The following is a 19973-nucleotide window of genomic DNA, read 5'->3' on the forward strand; positions in this document are numbered from 1 at the left end:
GAATCACAACTCAGAGTTCCTGATTTCCTTCTGTTCCGATGAATGTTGATGCCAACGAGGTAAAGCCAGGCCAGATATTTATTAGGTTTATGAACAACTTTTCACAAGTGTTGTACAAACCTTTAAATCATAATATTGTAAAAAAAATTCGAGTAGCTAATTTAAAACAAAATAAATAGAAAAATATAAGAAGTTAGGTCAACCTTCCCTGTCCTAGAAAGATGCTGGCTGGGAACTCTATTATATCTGGAGAGCATCAGATTTTGGGGGCACGTTGACCTTGATGAATGCATACTAAACATAGGAGTGATCTTTGTACGAATATCAGGGCAGGGTGATTTCTAAAGTCCCTCAACCCCTACATTCTTTGGCATGTTTAACCAATTGGGTTAAAATTCCAGTTCCCTCATTCACTTGCCTCCTAATTTGGTTAGTGAAAACGATTTGCGTGTCTGCACGTGTGATTAAGCTAGTCCACTTGGCTAGCGATGATTCAGTGTCTTCTGTGAATTCAGTTCCATACGCAGACTATGCAAGCTGAACAAGCATATCTGAACGCAGCATGGTCTGGAAACCCAACCAGCGTGCTGAGCTGATTCTTCTGACTATTGGGTTAATACAGGAGTCGAAGACTGCATTCTGTAGTGGAGAGGGGCCATTCTTCCCTCCCCCCACTATTCATTTTACAAGTTCAGTATTGTGCTTCTATGATTGGTTAGTCTGGTAATGAGAGCCAGTTTGCTGTAGTGATGAAGGCACCAGGAAACCGGGAGATTATGAGTTCCAGTCCCACCTTAGGCATGAAGCCAGCTGGGTGACCTTTGGCCAGTCCCTCTTTCTCGGCCCTGGGAAGGAGGCCATGGCAAACCACTTCCAAAATCTTGCCAAGAAAGCTTCAAGGACTTGTCCAGGCAGTCGCCAAGGCACACACACGAAGTTTGGTACAGTAATAGCAAAATTCTCAGTAAGGTGCATTTTTCCATTAGTAGAGGGTCCAACAACACTTTTTTTCCAGAGTTCTACCTTCTTCTATGAAGGAAAACACTGCAGTCTTTTTCTTTTTAATAACCAGAAGAACAAATGGAAGAGGGAAGTCATAGAGAAAATATGCTGAAGGCTTGGGGGGGGGGTGCGGGGTGCCAAAGGGGCAACTCAATCACCAACTGTGAGGCTGCCTGGGGGGATTATGGGATTCACTGGGTGCCTTGAGCCTTTGCAACAAACTCATTCTTTTGCCTTAAGTTTAGGGAAAAATAAAACTCCCAGCTTCAAACAATTCACTCATTCTGGAAGGCCATTCTAGTGGGCCACACTTGCGGTTTTGCTGTCCGCATCAGGGTGGGCCACTCATGGGGCCTCGACAGGCGAGAGTGAAGACAAACACGCAGGTTTTCCTCGAGGTGAGTGAGCCCAGAGCGTGTTCTGAACTACTCTTTTATTGGGTATTACAAGTCAGGAAGCAGGTGGTGGGGGCAGGTTGTGGGGGCATATAGCCTTTTATAGTCATGCAACAGCTTTAAGCAACACTATTGGTTTACTCTATGTTTCCTGTATAGCCTGTCATGGTTATACGTTTCCCTACTTGCTTACGTAGCATCAGGTATTTCTCAAGCAGTGATCGCCTTATCATGCTTTTAGGTGCTTTTATTATCTGGTACCTTCCCTCATCCTAGGTTTCTGGTTCGTGTGCCGGCCACTGGCCTGGCCACACTGCAGAAGCCTGAATCAAGTTTCTGATAAGCAAGCATTTTATTCCAACACACACTTTTTCACACTAGCCATAAATCTTGGGAAGGTTTAGATTTCCCTTTCTCTTTCTTTCCTTTCCCTTTTTTTTTTTGGTGCCTTTGAGTCAGTGTTTTCCTGAGGACTGCAAAGTGGTTTGATATGGCCTACTTCCCAGGGCTGAGAGAGACTGGCGCAAGGTCACCTAGCTGGCTTCGTGCCTAAGGCAGCACTAGAACTCAAAGTCTCCCAGTTTCTAGCCTGGTGCCTTAACCACTACACCAAACTGGCTCTCTTTCGATTTAGATAAGATTTGCTAAATTCATATCCCACCTTTCATTCAGGAGCATAAGGCAACAGACACAATGCTCCTTCCTCTTGTTTTCCCCCAGGACAGACCTGGAGGTTGGTTGGGTTGAGCGGGAGGGTCTGGCCCAGAGTCTCCCATGGCTAAAGGGGGACGAGAACTTGGATTTTCCTGCTCCCAGACCAAGAGTTTACCCCAATGGCTCTCTTCATCTTGCTTTGTTACTGTGCAACTCAGCATGTTGTGTAAACCCAGCCTGTGTGGCTAGTTTATAGTTCTTGGAATTCTTTTTTTATCATTTATAATATATAAATTCTTTATACTTCTTGGAATTCTGAGACCTCAGAAAACATGCTAATGGTATCCAAGCTAAGTGTGTAGACGACTTGAGTCCTTCCTGATGGCTAGGATTCCACCAAGAACTTTGAGCTTCACCCTGGATCCTTCAGAAGCACCAGCGATTCACAGCAAGTCCTCGGTGTAGATCTTCTTTGCTCTGTTTTTACCTGCCAAGTGGGCCTCATGTTACAGGAAGGAGAGAGAAAAAAAGAGTATGAACTTAAATAATGAAACACTGGTTGTAGCAAGTGGACTACTAAACTGCCAGAGGTTGTTTGGTTGGTTAGCCTATCTATCTATCACCTAGGCTTATAGGCTGCTTTAATTACAGATAATTCTCAGCGGTATACACTTCAGTTCAGTGAAACAAAAAAAAGATGAAAACAATCAATAATAACAACGACATAATTCCCCCCAAAATAATAATAATAACCTTCACTTCCATCCTGCTGTGGAACGTCACTCTCCATTGCATGCACAGAACATCACTACAGGATGGGGATCCACCATCATATCACTCCCAGAAGACGGTCAGAAATGGCCAGGGTTTAGCAGCTTTTCTAATGCCACAGTTGGCGCTGATTTGATCTTGGGTGGAACCCTGTCCTTGTAGAGAGATGACTTGAAGGGAGTCTTCCCTATTAGAGCTTCCTGGGTGAGCAGGGACAGCTGGCAGGGACTGCTAAGCCCCTATTCCACCAGCACTCAAGCACCTCTGCAATGCAGGGCGGTCTGCACAAGAAGTGCCTTCCTACAGAGAGTTAAGCCGAGCTTAAGGCTCCGAGGCCACTCAGCTGCCTGACCCGAGAGGTTAATTCTCTCCCTGGAGTTCAGTAAAACATTCCACGGCAAAGCAAAATTTGCCCTTCAAAGGTCAAGAAGGAGGTGGTCCACCCAGATTCAGAAGAGGCTAAAGGCAGTGTGTGATGGAATAAAAAACAGCAGAACGAGGCTGAACCAAGAGCTTCTTCAGACATCATCACTGAGAGCCAGATGGAATAGTGCTAAAGGTGCTGGACCAGGAGAGAGAAGAGCCGGGTTCTAATCTTGCTTCGGCCACAGAACCCACTTCCTTGTTTTCCCCAGTGCAAGTCCTGAAGAGCAGGACAACATTCTGTATTCAGGTTGACAAAGGATCCAAATAAAGCAATCTCGCTGTGGATGGGGTGGGGAATACTAAAGCATTTTGTTGCAGAACTGGGGATTTTATTTTTTCCCTCTCATGAAAGATCTGTAAACCTACAGCCCTACTTACCACTGGAGGACTCTCAAAATCCTGACTGCTGGCTGTAACAGAGAGACAAGAGAAAAATCAATATTCGGGACAAAGTGCAGGGTCTCCTTTAGCCAGGCAATATATCTAAGGGATCGCACACAAGAAACGCAAAGTCCCGGGCATCTCCCACATGCACACTTTTTTAGAACAATTCTTTAGTCACCTGAACATCAACAATCATCTAGTACAGGATTTTTCAAAATAGGTTCTGTGAGAACTTGATGGAAATCAATTTTTTTAAAAATGCAGTCAAATGCAGCCTGGCCTCAGTAGCAATTTTTCTAAGACGCAGCAGAAAGGCAAAAATGATGGCCGTTACCATTACTTATGTAAATGCCTCGGACGTGTGTGTTCCCCTGCAAAAAAACCGCCACGGCTGTCATTTGCTCATGTTGGCCCTGTCTCCCATAGTCATCCTGCCCCCGTGCTACTTCCCAGCCCTTTCCCTAAACAAGATCTTATGGAAGGTTTCAGGTGGACTGTTATGCATAGCCAGAAATTAGTTTCATTTACGTCACTTTTCTATCTCTAGAGCTTTGCCTCTTGATCAGGGTTCAAAAAAATAATAAAATTAAATTAATAAAACCTATTATGGTTGGCCGATGGGGCCTGACTTTTGCTATACCCTGTCTATATTTTAGCTCGAATGTTTTTTTTTTAGTTTGTTTTATTGTGAACTGCCCAGAGAGATTTGGCTGATGGTCAGTTTAGACATCCTAATTAATAAACCAATAAATATACTTCTACATACAAACTTCCCTCTATGCAGCGGGAACCCACATTTCCCGTTGCAGGGAAGTCATAAATCTGCAACACCTTCATTTGGGCTAATCTGGATCTTTCCCCCTTCACCCCAAAGGCAACCTGTACCAAAACTACATTTCAGAGTCACTCACTTGATGGTGTCCTGTATGCATCTCCACCACGTTTTTCTGCAAGACAGAATCAAGAAGTCAGAGACAACATTCCCACTTAGAGATCACTCGTTTTGCCCTCAGTCTTTGGTAGATGGAAAGTTCAGAGCCTCCATCCTTCCTCCAGCTGCAGCAGAAAGCTGTGGGCTAGACTGGGAACTCGGAAGGGAAGAAGGGAATGGCCCCAAAATACATGGGTGCAAGCATGTCATCAGCCTGTTCATTGTGGCAGCTGACCTTGGTGGGTTTAAGGAAGCGGAGTAGGATCAATGCTGATTAGTTCCCAGACTTCTCATTTTCGCATACAGCCCTTGGATTTCCTGGTGATCTCCCATCCCAGCACTCATCAAACCCGGCTGTGCTTTATTTCTTGAAGTCTGCCAAGGTCCGCTTGGTGCTGCTACCAGTTGGTCAAAGGAGCTCCCAGTTTGCAAATCAAAATGACCAAGTTCACCCAACATGCTCAAAAGCAAACCACCCTCAACATTATGGCCTAGGGGATCACATCAACCAGCTCTTCAGGACCTTCAGGAGATTTGGAGGCCGTGTTCAGCGTGACCCTGATCAGGGAGCTTGTGGGAGATACCAGGTTTGGGGGAGGGGAGGTTGGCAGCGTCGAACGACACAGCCTGTGCCCGTCCAAGAGTTACTTACTGATGTAGACACTTGCTCCAGCAGCAAGGATGCCTGCGGCCACCGCAACTCCTACGACTCCGGCCACGACTCCGGCCACAAGCCCCATGCTGGGCACAAAGGCTGTGTTGGAGAGAGGGCAAAAGGATTGGAGGAGCCCCTGGATCTCTCTTCCCCTTGACTTTCCAGACTTGGTGAGAAGGTGGTGAAGACTGAGTTAACCAAGGGACAAACCTGTGAAAAACGCTTAATAGTAGGGGCAGAACCTCTGGTCCAGAGAGGTGATGGATTTATTCAAGCAGAAGCTAAACAGCCACCTTTCTGAGATGGTTTCACTTGGACACCTGCATGGAGCAGGGGGTGGACTGGATGACCTCAAGGGAAACTTCCAACCCTAGGATTTTGACACTCAATACAAATATAGCTGCCTTTCCATACTATAACTCAGGGTTCCTCAACCTCAGCAACTTTAAGATGGGTGGACTTCAACTCCCAGAATTCCCCAGCCAGCCATGGGGAATGGTGGCTGGGGAATTCTGGGAGTTGAAGTCCACCCATCTTAAAGTTGCTGAGGTTGAGGAACCCTGCTATAACCCCCACACGCACACACGTTGTTTCTTGTGGCATCCCACAGGAGCCAAACTTTACACGCCACACTTTAAACTTCCTCCTCTTTCAAAACGCCTTAAGTAACCCACCAGCTCAGATTTGCACAAAGGGCTGGGTTGCCAAACACGCTGGACTGGATCAAGGGTTCATCTGAACCTAGGTTAGGGTCTCTCGTGGCCTGGCGTGTTGGGTGAATCCACCCTTTGTTCAATTTATGGTCCAACGTACTGGGTGAACCCAGTAAATGAGGAAACTCCATCACCACGTTCATTATGTTCTATGAACACAGACACGTGTGGCTTCAGGGCAATTTTGCTCATGTTCAGCTGGTGGACTCTCCTTCTCTTACCAGGCTCCTCCCAGGCCATGATCAGAGGCTCCGGCAGCCCGGCGTGTTCCACATAGCACCGATAGTGGTCCCTCTCCTTCGGATCGACCTCGATGCTCAGCCAGGCATGGTAGGTCCCATCTGAGTTTGGCAGGACACCCCCCCGGAAGGTGTCCTGCTCCCAGAGTTCCCCCTCCTTCCTCCAGGAGATATCCATCTCTTTGGGATAGAAGCCATAGGCTCGGCAGATGAGGGTCTCCAGGCCATTGTACTGGATCCTGTGGGTTACCTTCACCACTGGGGGCTCTGTAGAAAACACAACTTTGGCTCATTTTAAGACTGCACATGGGTAGCGTGGGGACATTGCACCACAGATCCAGCGCCATCCTGCAGCATCGCCAACCCTGGGCTCCCTCCTTCCACCCTCACCTTTCCTCAGCAGAGAGTCCTTTCCATGCTTTGTGCATTTCTGAAGCAGCTCAATACACTCCTTCTGCAAAAAGTGATTCCGGCTCTGGGCAATGAAAGGCTCGGCTTCCCACCTCCTCTTGGTCACCTGAGCACGGACGTCGGCTGCGGTCCAGGTGAGGGTCTCCTGATCCAAGCTGATAAAGTCCTCCCCATCATAGGCGTACTGGTAATACCCCCGCTTGCGGCCGTCTTTGCTCAGCTCACAGCCAATCATGCGCTGCCAGCTGTGAAACCCTGCAGAGGAAACGGGCACAGAGCAGACGTGTTCCTATCTTTGATCTCCTTTTTGGTTTCTTCTCCCATTTCGGTATTTGAGAATTTACAGCCTGAGGAGTATTCAGGAAGCGGTTTGTAAACAGCCAGCTGCAAGCTGAACAAACCCGGCCCCTTGCCAGTTCACAGGAAAGTCATTGTAAAGAAACTGACAAACTCAGCCCAGAGAGGTTCTCGGAGAGTTGGGGGGATTGGGCAAATGATGAAAGCAAGCTCCATCCCTTTTGTACATTCGTTGTGACATCACACACACATACGAAAGGTGTGGAGCAGTGTCCAGACAGCAAGATGTTGCTTTTGTCATTTTTATGAAAGCACAGGATCCGGAGGATGCCTCTGTTCCCCCTTAATGTATTAGTGGATAAATGGATTCTAATGGGAAATGGTTCAATTGCTGAAATTCTTTTAATTCTGCGGCTTTGCAGTCCGCATCAGGGTGGGCCACTCATGGGGTCTCGACAGGCGAGAGTGAAGACAAACACGCAGGTTTTCCTCGAGGTGAGTGAGCCCAGAGCGTGTTCTGAACTACTCTTTTATTGGGTATTACAAGTCAGGAAGCAGGTTGTGGGGGCAGGTTGTGGGGGCATATAGCCTTTTATAGTCATGCAACAGCTTTAAGCAACACTATTGGTTTATTCTATGTTTCCTGTATAGCCTGTCATGGTTATACGTTTCCCTACTTGCTTACGTGGCATCAGGTATTTCTCAAGCAGTGATCGCCTTATCGTGCTTTTAGGTGCTTTTATTATCTGGTACCTTCCCTCATCCTAGGTTTCTGGTTCGTGTGCCGGCCACTGGCCTGTCCACACTGCAGAAGCCTGAATCAAGTTTCTGATAAGCAAGCATTTTATTCCAACATCTCCTCCGTTTTTGTTTTAAAAGTAAAACTGGTGGATTCCAACTCTTCGTCAGAGTCTAATATGCGGAGGGATGCTTTTTCCATATTTTCTCCAGACCGTATTGGTTGGTAATGGTGGCGTTCCAGTACCATATTTTCCAAGGCACCTATTTTAGTTTCCACAAATTTTGTTAGGCGAGATAAAATGCAGGGGCCTAATGTACATGCAAGGAGTAGCAATATCAGTGGTCCTGCTATGGTACCTATCAGGGTGGTCAACCATGGGGAAAAGTTGAACCAGGATTGAGACCATCCTTGCTGACCCTCCCTCTCCTTTTTACGTTTATCCAGGCCCTCCCTGAGTTTGGTCATGGAGTCCTGCACTATGCCAGAGTGATCTGCATAGAAGCAACATTCTTCTCTTAAAGCCACACATAACCCCCCCTCTTTTAAAAAAGTAAATCAAGGCCTCTTCTGTTCTGCAAGACCACTTCTGAGAGGGAGGTTAGGGATTTTTGTAAGTGAGAGATCGAAGTTTCTATTCTCTCTAAGTCTTCATCGATGGCTGCCCTAAGGTGGTGATATTGGACATACTGATTTGCAAAGGATGCTATCCCAGTTCCTGCTCCTGTTAGGCCAAGTCCTACCAAGAGAGCTACTGTGAGGGTGGAAATGGGTTCACGCTTGTGTCTTATGAGTTCTGACCCTGAGTAAGTGTTGTAAACTTCTTCTTCTGTGTGGTAGTATATGCGTGGCATGACCTGGACAAGGATGCAAAAACCTTTGGTGCTTATTACATGACCATGGGCACAGGCCGTGAGGCCTGTAGAGCAAGCCCACCATCCATCTGTGGGTGGTATGTAAAAAAGTGTTGTATCAACCTCACTATGTGTTGTGTTGCAGTATTGTTTATACTGTGTGGGAACCTGTCCAAGGCAGGTTCCCTTGCCTGAGATTGACTGCAATGTTTGTGAGCCATGTTTCCATCTGCATGCCTTGTCATTCGAGGAAGTGTTGTATGGAGAAACAAGCCCTACAGCCTCATAATATGGGGGTCGAACATCGTAGCAAAACCAGCAGGCTGTAGTAAGGTTGGGATTGGTGTCATTGACCATGTGATAGGTGGCTGTGACGATGTCCCAAAGGGGGTTCCCAGGGCGGCTCCGTGAAGGGGAAAAAGAATAACCGATGGAAGTAGGCGAACTTTTCCCGGGAGTGGGGGTGGGTTGTGGGGGTGGCTCCCTGCGGTTGGCTGGTATTGTCTTGGGGCCCACCGGTACCGGGGGTTCTATGGGGGTTTGTGTTAGGCGTATAGTAAAAATATTCCCTGGCTCCCCGGTTTTATCATGAACTCGGCCTCCCCAAGTGACCCCTGACTGCCACCCCGTGTGTCGTTTTCCCTCAGTGGTGAAAGAGATTTTAACCGGATTACAATTAACATATGTTCCAAATTGGTTTTGCTCACATCGTACGTTCTCACCAGTCCGTCTGAGTGTAATAAGATCACCTCTGAAAGGGGGGTTCCATGTTATTTCTCCCGTGGAGACGCAGCTCCAGTCCGCACAAAAATAATCGTTTTCCCCACCACACTTCTTCCGGTATGTTGTTGCCCTGACATGGCCGGGGCAGACATAAAGGGGCCATCTCTTGATCCATCTGTGGCTAACCATACCCGGTCTGTTGGGAGAAGTGGTGGTGTCCATCATCACTCCAAAGTCAAAGTACAGGTCAGGAAACCAGGACCCCGGCACCGCCATAGATGAAGTGGAGTTCAGGATGTCTGCGTGTGCGTCCAATACCGCCCACGTTAGGTTCTGGGGTTGATGGGGATTGTGCTGCGCATAGTTAGGTGCGCAGAGGGCAACGCTCAGTAGCTGAAGGGCAACCGGGAACCACAGTATTCTTCCCAATTGAGGCAGATGTGACATTTTGATTGAGGCCCTTCCCTTGGTCTACCTTCTGTTGTCCCTGCTGTCCTCTTCCTCGGCCATATGTTGAGGGTCAGCTTCCGGAGTGACACCAGTAAGGCCTCTTATGTGGGGAGGAGGAGGGACGTCTTGGGCGTCCGGCGAAAGCGGGAGATGACAAGGACGGACGCAGCGACCAGGGACCCACAGAACCTTATCGGGAAGCTGAATGGCCGCGTAACCTCGACCCCAGGTGATGAGTTGCGCAGGCCCTCTCCAGGCGGGGTCTGGCAGGCAACGATAGTAGACAAGTGGTCGTTGGTGGTCAGCAGCAGGTTGTGAGGCAAAGTGACGACAAGCAGCAGAAGTGGCAGGTAGTCCGGTCAAGTTGAGAAAGTTAAGAGTATAGAGGCAAAGGTTGAGAATGTCTTGCACCGCTGGGAGGCTAGGGGGCCCTTTCCCCTTGGTTTCTATATATCTGTCAAGAGCATGTTTTAAGGTCTGATTTGCTCTTTCAATTATGGCTTGACCTTTGCTGTTGTATGGTATGCCGAATTTGTGTGTGATTCCCCATTTCTGGCAAAAGGCGGCAAAAGCACTGCCTGTATAGCCAGGCCCATTGTCTGTTTTAAGTTCTTTTGGGCGTCCCAGCGTTGCAAAGGTTCGAATACAATGATTAATAATGTGTTTAGAGGCTTCGCCCCTTTGAGGGGTGGCCATGATGAACCCCGAGTAAGTGTCAATGGAAACGTGTAAGTACTTCCATGGGGAAAAAGAAGCATATTGGGTAACATCCATTTGCCAAATTTGGTTGCACTCTGTCCCCCTGGGGTTAACTCCCATGGGCACAGAGTGCGCTTGTTTGCTACAGGTGGGGCATTGCTGTAAAATTGCAGTGGCCTCTGTAGCAGAAATTTTGAACTGCTTAATGAGCGCCTTTTTATTCTGGTGGAAATAGGAATGACTTTCCCACGGAGTGGGTGAGGAAAAGGCAAAAATGAGTGGGGAGGAGGATGCAGCCGCGGCCGCAGCGTCGGCCACGCTATTTCCTTCCTGGAGGATACCAGGGAACGGTTGGTGGCTACGAATGTGTGCAACATGGAAAAAATGAGTCCTTTTAGAAATGAGGTGTTGTAAGGACAGAAACAAAGATAGAAGAGTTGGTTCGATAGAGGGGGATAAATAGGCTTGATAAATGGAGGAAATAATTTGGGAAACATAAAAACTGTCGAGAATAAGGTTAAAAGATTGATGAGGAAAGGCCTCAAAAGCAAGGATGGAAGCATAAAGCTCTGCCCGTTGGGCGGAGGATTGTGGAGGGGTGGTTTTTGTGTGCCATTGGCCGTCAATCTGCCAAGCGCAGGCGCCAGATTTTTTGCTGCCGTCGGCGAAGACAGTGACTGCATCATGAATGGGGAAAGGAGACATAGGAGTTTGCCAAATAAAGGGAGTGGTTCTGAGAAGTTGTACCCGAGGGTCTGGTGGTGGATGGCAAGAGACAGTGCCAGGCCAGTCAGCGAGGGCAAACTGAAGGTGGTCGCTGACCGCTAGCAGTGACTCCCATGTGGAGAGAGAGCAAGGAACATAAATGACAGAGGGTTCAACACCAGCTAGGGCCTTAGACCGCAGCCGACCTTTGGTAATAAGGGAAGCAAATTGAGCGGGTTTAGTAGTAAGCGTTGCACGAGGCGTGTGAGACAGGTGGATCCATTCAAGGATTAGCAATGAAGGTGTCACCTGAACCACCGCACCTGTTGGCAGTGTCAGCGTGTTCAGTAGGAGCAAAGAGAAAGGCAAGTTGTCTTTCATGCGATCCACCCATTTGGTACGTAGGGCCTGATTAATTAATTTTACAGCGTCCAATTGTTCCTTTTGCAAAGGGATGACATCTGCAGGTTGCTTTCCTTTAGTTAGTGCCGTGAATAAGGGAGAAAGTTGAATGGTGGAAAGACCTATATAGGGGCGGATCCAGTTGATGGATCCCAAATATTGCTGTAATTGTAGCAAGGTAGGCACAGGTGGCAATTGAATGTTCGGCAAACAGGGGTTAGCGTGTGATTCAAGCACCTTGTGTCCCAAATAATGAAAAGGTGATGAAAGTTGTACTTTGTCTGGTGCAATATGTAATCCTCCTTGTTGCAATATGTGTTGTAGGTGAGGCAATGTTTTTAAGACAGTACCTTTGGGTCCTGGTGCAGCAACCAGAATGTCATCCATGTAATGATAAACTAAAAATGACGAATATTTATCCCTATAGGGTTGTAAAACCTGCGATACAAAGTATTGACACATGGTGGGGCTGTTCAGCATTCCCTGTGGCAAAACTTTCCATTGATAGCGAGAAGTTGGTTGAGAATTATTGAGCGCAGGTACAGTAAAGGCAAAGATATGTTTATCTTTAGGATGCAAGGGTATAGAGAAAAAGCAATCTTTAAGATCAATGATCATCATATCGTAACTTTGAGGAATCAAATTTGGATTTGGGAGGCCACATTGCAGCGCCCCCATTGGTTTGATAATTGCATTCACCGCCCTAAGGTCATGAAGAAATCTCCATTTACCGGATTTCTTTTTAATTACAAAGACTGGAGTGTTATAAGGGCTTAAAGAGGGCTCAAGGTGCCCATTGTCCAATTGTTCATTGACCAATTGTTTTAATACAGTGAGTTTTTCCACTGTGAGCGGCCATTGATCTATCCAGACTGGAGTTTGAGATTGCAATTCCAGCCGCAAAACAGCTGAAACAGCCATTATTGCAAAATAAGCTTGGTTTGGAATTGGGACATCAAATCTCGTCCCCACAAGTTAGTATGTAAAGGTAAAACTACAGGCTTAATGAAAGCGGTAACAGGGCTTGTGGCTGACGTGACTGAGATCCAATTGCAGCTGATCTGAGCCGTCTGGATCCCTCCTACCCCTCTGACGGATGGGGCAGGGTCAGTAGGCCAATCGGCGGGCCATTCAGCTGAGCAGATGACCGAGACGTCGGCACCGGTATCTAGAAGACCGGAAAAAGAACGTCCATTGAGTTTAAACTTGGCTACTGGCCTTTTGGAGTTGACGTTTTGCTCTATAGTCATACAGTCAGAAAAAGTCTCAAGGGGGATCATTGTCGCCACCACATCTCCCTGTTTGATGGTTACCGGAGAATTAACCATAATTGCCAAGGCAAAATCAGAAAAGGAGTCAGCACTGCGCAAAAAGGGGGCAGCTATGACTCCTTGAGCGGTAAGGTCCAAGTTAGGGAAAACAAGCACCGGCATTTCGGGGGCAATGTCAAAGGCAAGCGAGGCGATATAAAAAGATGATAAACATGAGCGGGTAAAGAATAGGTCACGGTCTCGTCCGCAGTCATCTCTACAGAGTGAGGGGACGGGTCCTCATTGGGTAATTCAGCCTTGGGGGTGGGGCTGGCTGCATGCCCCACAATCAGTTTCCCGAATTCTGCTGACTTTGATTAAAGGACCTGCATTGGTTGGCCCAATGAAATCCTTTTGCATTTTGGACAAACGGTCTTAGGCTTGACTGCCTGTTGGGAGAAACTGCGATGTGCGCCCCCTCCTGGTGCCCTGCACTGAGATTTGAAATGACCAGGTTTCCCGCAATTGAAGCAATTTCCGGCAGGGCGTGACACAGGAAGTGCGTCTTGTGGCGCGAGGGAGGAAGAAGAAGGCGGAAGCAAGGTTGTGGTAATGGCGGAGGCCAGCGCAGCCATTTTGTGGCTGGTGGTTCCGACAATACGACATGCTTGGAGAAAATCAGCCAGGGTGATGCCAGGTTTGTTAGCTATGGGCTGGAGCACCTTTTGACAGTCCGAATTAGCATTTTCATAAGCCAATTTCATACACAGTTCACCTCTAGCATCTACGTTGTCAATTTGGCGTTCTAATGCAACTTGAAGGCGACTAATAAAGGAAGAATAGTCTTCTGTAGGCGATTGAATTATTTTAGAAAAGGTTTGCAAAGGTTTGCCCTGATTGTCATCAACCTTTCGTAAGGCTGCTAAGGCACAATTTTTAATAATAGGAAAAGCAGCTCTATCGGAGTTTTGCTGTTGTGCAATAGTGCTGATGGTGCCAGTCCCCAGGACATCGTCAGCAGTAACATTTTGAGGGAGTCCAGCATTTATGGCAACGGCAGCCTGTTTGCCGTACTCCGAATTCCAAATTACATATTGAGCAGGGGTTAAAATCATGCCAAAAAGCGACTGCCAATCTGCAAGCAGCATTTCCACAGCAGCAGTAGAAAGCGAAGTAAGCAAGCCCATAACATAACGCGACTGCAGGCCATAATCTCTAACAGCACTTTTAATCTCTTTGATTTGTTTGTAATCTATGTGCGTATGCACCGGCTGGCCGGGAGCGCCCGCAGCAGCTCCGGCGGGCACCACCCAGGTCACCGGAAACATTGCACACGCTTCAAGATCCTCAGCAGAGAGTTGACCTGACTGCTGAGCAGTCTGCATAGCTCTGATTATGTGACCCCCCCTTTGAGGTTTTATAGTCAGGGGGGAGCTTGGAGCCATGGGAGCCGTGGGACCATTGGCTGGATCAAGGCACCCAGAACCTGCTGACATGGGAAGTAAAGTGGCCGGAGAATTTTTAACAGAATCATACGGGGGTGGTATGGGTTCTGCCGGCATTTGGTTTTCGAATTTATGGTGAATCATTAAGCATTCCATGACCACACGCCATGAGGTCAGAATTTGGACCGGGGCCCTAGGGGCCGCGTGGAAGTATTCCCCCAATTTTGTCCATGTGGATATTTTCAGTGACCCTTTTTCAGGGTATGATGGACATTGTTGCCAAATGTAAGACAAAAGGCCAATTAATTCTTTGTTTTTCAAACGGGGAGGGTTTTGCCTCCGTTTGAAGAAATTTTAGAGGAAGATTCGGTTAATTCCCTCAATTCCTTCAGATGCGCTGTCTGTTGTTGAGAGAATTTTCCGCCCATACTTACGAATATCCAGCCGTGTTTCAGACGGGACGAGTGCACAGCTCCCCTCGAGCGAATAAGTAAGGACGGTCCGAGACGCACCTCGTGAAGTCACGCGATCACGTCGGGGTCACCACAATGCGGCTTTGCAGTCCGCATCAGGGTGGGCCACTCATGGGGTCTCGACAGGCGAGAGTGAAGACAAACACGCAGGTTTTCCTCGAGGTGAGTGAGCCCAGAGCGTGTTCTGAACTACTCTTTTATTGGGTATTACAAGTCAGGAAGCAGGTTGTGGGGGCAGGTTGTGGGGGCATATAGCCTTTTATAGTCATGCAACAGCTTTAAGCAACACTATTGGTTTATTCTATGTTTCCTGTATAGCCTGTCATGGTTATACGTTTCCCTACTTGCTTACGTGGCATCAGGTATTTCTCAAGCAGTGATCGCCTTATCGTGCTTTTAGGTGCTTTTATTATCTGGTACCTTCCCTCATCCTAGGTTTCTGGTTCGTGTGCCGGCCACTGGCCTGTCCACACTGCAGAAGCCTGAATCAAGTTTCTGATAAGCAAGCATTTTATTCCAACAAATTCCACTCATCTCAATAAATCTTGTTAAAGAAGACTGTGAGAATCTTGCTTGCAAAGAATTACTTTGGGTATGAGGCATCTGGCAGACCCTGACAATGGATGGGAAGTGCAGTTCTGCCTGAATACATCTGGTGGAAGTATATTCACCATTACCTGGGAGGGTCCCTTCCTAGCTTCTACTGTTAGAAAGATTTCCAGATGTATAGCTGAAATCTACTTCTGCAAATTTTGTTGGATTTATATCACACTCCTTCTTTGACCATTGCAATGAGCTCTACCTGGGGGCTACCTCTGAAAAGCGCCCAGAAGTTGCAGAGATACAAATTGTGGTAGCTAAATATTGCAAATATTATATACACAAATATTACAGTTATTAAAATAATGAGAATTATAAATAAAAATTACCAAGAAGATTATAGGCTCTAAGCAAAGGCAACAAAAATTTACACAGCCTCTGGGAGAAATAGGAAACATTTAAACAGGAAGATGTTAATTAGTTGGTGAAAAACTATCGGAAAGATTACTAATCTGATCTCCTGAGGCAAGGAGTTCATAGTTCCACCACCAATCATTCCTCTGGTAGAGCTGTTACATAAACAGGCTCATAATCCGATGTCAGAGCCAAGGCAGGCTGTTGAGAATAAGTTTCATTCCAGGAGCACAGGCTGTTCTCTTCCACACTTTCCTTTTAACAACCCTGAGAGGTAGGTTTGGTTGAGAACTGAAGGCTGCTTCAGAGATAGTAGGAAGCTCCAAAACTGAGTCACAATCCATATCAATTTCCTGAATCCTGGAGCGGTGTTTCAACCTAATCCTAGAGTCATGTGGCTTTTAAAAATCTTTTGACAGCTACTGCATCTGGCTGGTGGCTTCAGGAGTCCCCAGGTGGATAGGACTAAATTTGGGGGTTGTTTTTGCTTGGAGGGTAGATTGCTTTCTAAAACAGAAAAAAAAAATCAGGCCAGTGTTAGGGAGTGTTCACAGGTGAAATAGGTGTCTTAAGTCGCTCCTGCCAAAACCAAGATAAACATTGGGACATAGGTACAGTGACCATCCATCTTTTATTATAAACGACTGTCAAAAACTCACTGTTGTCCTTTATTTTGGTCATTTAGCTTTGACCCTTAATGCTCAGCCTTCCATGTTCATGTGAAAAATATGGAAATTGAATGGTCTTTTAAAAATAAATTTACATACATTGTTTTAGATATTTTGATTAGAATATAAATATTTTTGTAAAGTTTTTCTTGGTTTTGCTCTTGAATTTTCCTTCATAAAGCAAAGTTATAAACACAAACAATTTTTTTTAATCCGATGAACCTCTCTCAGAATTGCCCCTTTTTCAGGCTTGTCCTTTATTTTTTTCAAGAAGATAGGGCCATTGTAGACATAGGATTGCGAAGAGAGATTTCTTTGGAGAAGACCCTGATGCTGGGAAAGATTGAAGGCAAAAGGAGAAGAGGATGGCAGAGGATGAGATGGTTAGATAGCATCACTGAAGCAATGAGCATGAAACTGAGCAAACTCAGGGAGGCAGTGAAGGACAGGAAGGCCTGGCGCAATATGGTTCATGGGGTCACGAAGAGTCGGACACGACTTAACGACTAAACAACAAAGATATAGGATACCCCTACTCAGAGATCCAGCTTGGCTCTTACAAGACCCTGTTTCCTTCACCAGTGTTTCCTACCCAGCCCAGCTTCCTCCTGGACAGGAACGGTTACCTGGGGAGGCCAAAATCCACAGTTCCCCCCCCATGCCTTACCTCTGCTCGAGTTGTAATAGCTGTGCAAGATGGCGAGGTCGCTTTTGAACCTTCGCTCTGTGGTCCTCACTCTCTGAGAGGTCAAGTCCCAGAAATGGGGGTCTTCCTTCTGCAATTTATCGAGCCAGGCCACTTGGGGCAACATTCTTCTTGTGGAGGGGTCAAAACGTGCAGCGATCTGGTCGTCCACATACCCCACCACAATGTACTGAGACTTGTCCTGGCTGGAGCTCAGCACCAACGTGTAGAAAATATGCAATGAATGGGAGGAGAAGCCTGAAAGAGCGGGGGTGGGGGAGGAGATTTGGGTGTCCAAAGGCACACTTTTACCCCCCCTTTTGTTTTGGAACCAGCCCCCTTCATATAAAGTGGCTGAATACTCTAAAACCTTGGGAACCTACGGAGGTATATTGGGAAAGACACTCTGCAGGAGGATGGACTAGACGCCCTCTAGGAACCCTTCAGTTCTACAGCTGGATGCACAAAACATGCAAAAAGCCTAAAGTGGGGTTAACACATGTGTTTATTTCAGATTGATAGGATTGGGCTTGAACCTGGCTCCCCAACCAGGCGAAGCCTCTGGAACTCGCTGCCACAGGAGAACAAGTCTCCTGGGGCATGAGAAATCTCAGAAGCCACCAACAGACTATTGCAACCAGATGGCATCTCTGTAGCATACAAACCAACTAAAGCCCTCCAAAACATCTTAAGCAAACCAAAAGACCCAGTAGCCCAAGAAGAGAAAAAAGGAGTCATCTATAACATACAGTGTAAGGACTGTAACAGCCACTATGTAGGATAGGCAGAAGACTAGCAGAGCGCATCCATGAGCACTAACTAGTAGTCAGAAGACATGATAAAAACTCCTTAATCTCACAGCACATGAACAGACTCAACCATAGCTTCAACTGGGAAATTGTCAGTATCTTAGACCAAGCTAAATCCAAACATGCGAGGGAATTCCTGGAAGCTTGGCACTCAGACACATCAGCCATCAATAGACAGAGATAAAGCACATTTCCACACCATAAATGGAAAAAGGGACAATAAAAAGGAAACAAAAAGACCAGAACACCTCCTTGCCAGCAATCAAACTCAGTTAAACAGAATTAGGATTAAGGATTAATCAGGATTAACACCAGACAATCAAGACAGCATTAATCAGGATTACCACCAAACAGACAATCAAGCAGTCAACAACAGCCTAATGAAGGAACCACCAAGGAGGAAACAACTCCCGCCCCCCACCACTGGCAGGGCAAGCTGCTGCATATAAACAGGGAGCAACCCCCACTCCCTTCTAGCACTGAAGAGGTTACCTAGCCGGGAACGAAACGTCTGCAAGAAACGACCACGCCCAGAGCGCCCCAAGGACCCCACGGGAGCGAGTCGGCCTCCTCAGGCCCCTCAGCCCCGCCCCTCCGCCCCTCACCTGCGGATCCTCCCCGCAGCAGAAGGGCGGCCGCCGCGGACAGGAGCACCAAGCGCGCCACCGGGAGCCCCATCTGGACCTGGATGCGGGCGGGGAGCCCCGGAGCAGGGCCGCAGCTGCGAGCAACGAGAAAGGCCGGGGAGGCGCCCGGAGGGGCTGGGCGCGTGAAAGGAAAGTGAAAGCGGCGGGCGCCGAAGCTCCCTGAGGGAGAAGCAACGGAGGCCCGCTGAGAGCCAGGAAAGGGGAGGGGCCGCAGCGGAAGCGGCTTCGTGGCCAGGCAGAGGAGGACTCAGTCCCTGAGCCGGCGGGCGAAGTGTCGTGGAAGGGCCCTTGTCGGTCGAGGAGCGAGTCAGCTCAGCGCCCCGGGGTGCCCAAGCGGGAGACGCCTGCCGCCTTCACGGGCTGAGGGATCCGACCCCCACCCAGCTCCCTGCTGGGGGCTACAATCCCCATCCTCCCTGGTGGCCTGGAGAACCAAGAGCCGCCTGGAGTCGGCGTTCTTCCCATCGATGCCAGCATCTTTTTTAATGATGCTGCTCCGCAGAGAAAAGAAGGACCTTCTAACCTGGTCCTCCTTTCGCACTGGGGCAGCTGGGGCCTTCTTTCCCACGCCGGGCTTCTTTCATGAAAGGAGGCCCTAGTGGGGCATGAACAGAGGCCCTGGGTGTGGCACGAGAGAAGCCCCCCTGCACTGGCATGAAAGGAGGCCCAGTCAGTACAGTAGTGGCACAGGGCGTGGGGGTGGGCAGGGCTGGGCGGTGGGGCAGCCGGCAGCACTGGGTAGATGGGTAGCCAAAAGGGCAGAGATGGGGGGAGAGAGGCGGGTGGGGGGAGTTCAAGAGCGGGCTGGGAGGACCAAGCCGGGAATGGCTTGGATCGGGGTGGGTCCTCACCTGACAACTGGTGGGATTTGGTTAATGATGGCAATGGGGAGTGCTGGGATTCCTATAGCTGTGATGTGGTCATGTGACATTGCGCTTTACGACTGCATTCTTTAGCGATGTAAATTTGTGTCCCGATTATCTTTGTTAACCAGCGACTACCTCTATATATGTATGTGTCTGTCTCTGTGTATAGATAGATAGATGGATGGATGGATGGATGGATGGATGGGTAGATAGGTAGATAGGTAGATAGATAAAAAGAAAATAGAAGATAAAGCAAATTTAACAAAAGTTAAAATGCCTACAAAGAAATTTTTTTAGCTCCCCTGTATATAACTGTTTGCTCCCCTGTATATAACTGTTTGTTAAACAGTACAGCTATTTAACCTGTATATAAATCCATTGGTGGCCAAAATAAACCAACTAAAACATCACCCTCCAAAACTGGCAAACAGGCATATTGCAACTTTGCTGTATGCAGATGACATAGTACTCCTATCACAAACACAAATTGGACTTAGACAAGCCATGAGTGCTCTGGCCAGATACTGCTCAGAGGAAGCATTCGAAATTAACTATAGCAAGACTAAGATTTTGACTTTTGCTAAGAGACCTAAATTGCACACCTGGAGGATAAATGGCTAGAATATTGAACAAGTCAAATCTTTTAAATACTTGGGCATGGTTTTTCATAGCTCCACTAAATGCAGTGCACACCAAAATTATGTTATACAAAACGCTCGAAAAACA

The 19973-nt window shown here is 47.6% G+C and overlaps 1 protein-coding gene across 2 annotated transcripts; it reads right to left on the reverse strand.

Annotated features, from left to right (window-relative positions):
* Positions 1–46: 46 nt before the first annotated feature.
* On the reverse strand, positions 47–18598 carry LOC103057400 (major histocompatibility complex class I-related protein 1-like). Of its 2 annotated transcripts, XM_088129665.1 has the most exons (8): positions 18340–18593; positions 16908–17183; positions 6561–6836; positions 6153–6437; positions 5216–5317; positions 4544–4579; positions 3627–3658; positions 47–2551 (listed from the first exon to the last, which is right to left on the reverse strand). In XM_088129665.1, the coding sequence occupies exons 1-8, from the start codon at positions 18410–18412 to the stop codon at positions 2495–2497; spliced, it is 1137 nt and encodes a 378-aa protein (XP_087985791.1). In that variant the 5' UTR covers positions 18413–18593; the 3' UTR covers positions 47–2494. The 2 variants fall into 2 exon arrangements, with proteins under 2 accessions (XP_087985791.1, XP_087985793.1); XM_088129667.1 differs by lacking the exon at positions 16908–17183 and having other exon boundaries at positions 18340–18598.
* Positions 18599–19973: the final 1375 nt, after the last annotated feature.

Source organism: Python bivittatus, unplaced genomic scaffold, assembly GCF_059951505.1.
Source record: "Python bivittatus isolate LINGU-HERP-01145 unplaced genomic scaffold, Pbiv_v1 ctg000810_np1212, whole genome shotgun sequence".
NCBI lineage: Eukaryota > Metazoa > Chordata > Lepidosauria > Squamata > Pythonidae > Python > Python bivittatus.

Excerpts from the sequence above, each read along its gene's own strand:
- LOC103057400 (XM_088129665.1), bottom strand. The coding sequence starts at position 18,412 with ATGGGGCTCCCGGTGGCGCGCTTGGTGCTCCTGTCCGCGGCGGCCGCC. Across the intron at positions 6,837-16,907 it reads CTATTACAACTCGAGCAGAG|GGTTTCACAGCTGGCAGCGC; the intron begins GTAAGGCATGGG and ends TTTCCTCTGCAG. Across the intron at positions 5,318-6,152 it reads CATGGCCTGGGAGGAGCCTG|CCTTTGTGCCCAGCATGGGG; the intron begins GTAAGAGAAGGA and ends TCTCCAACACAG.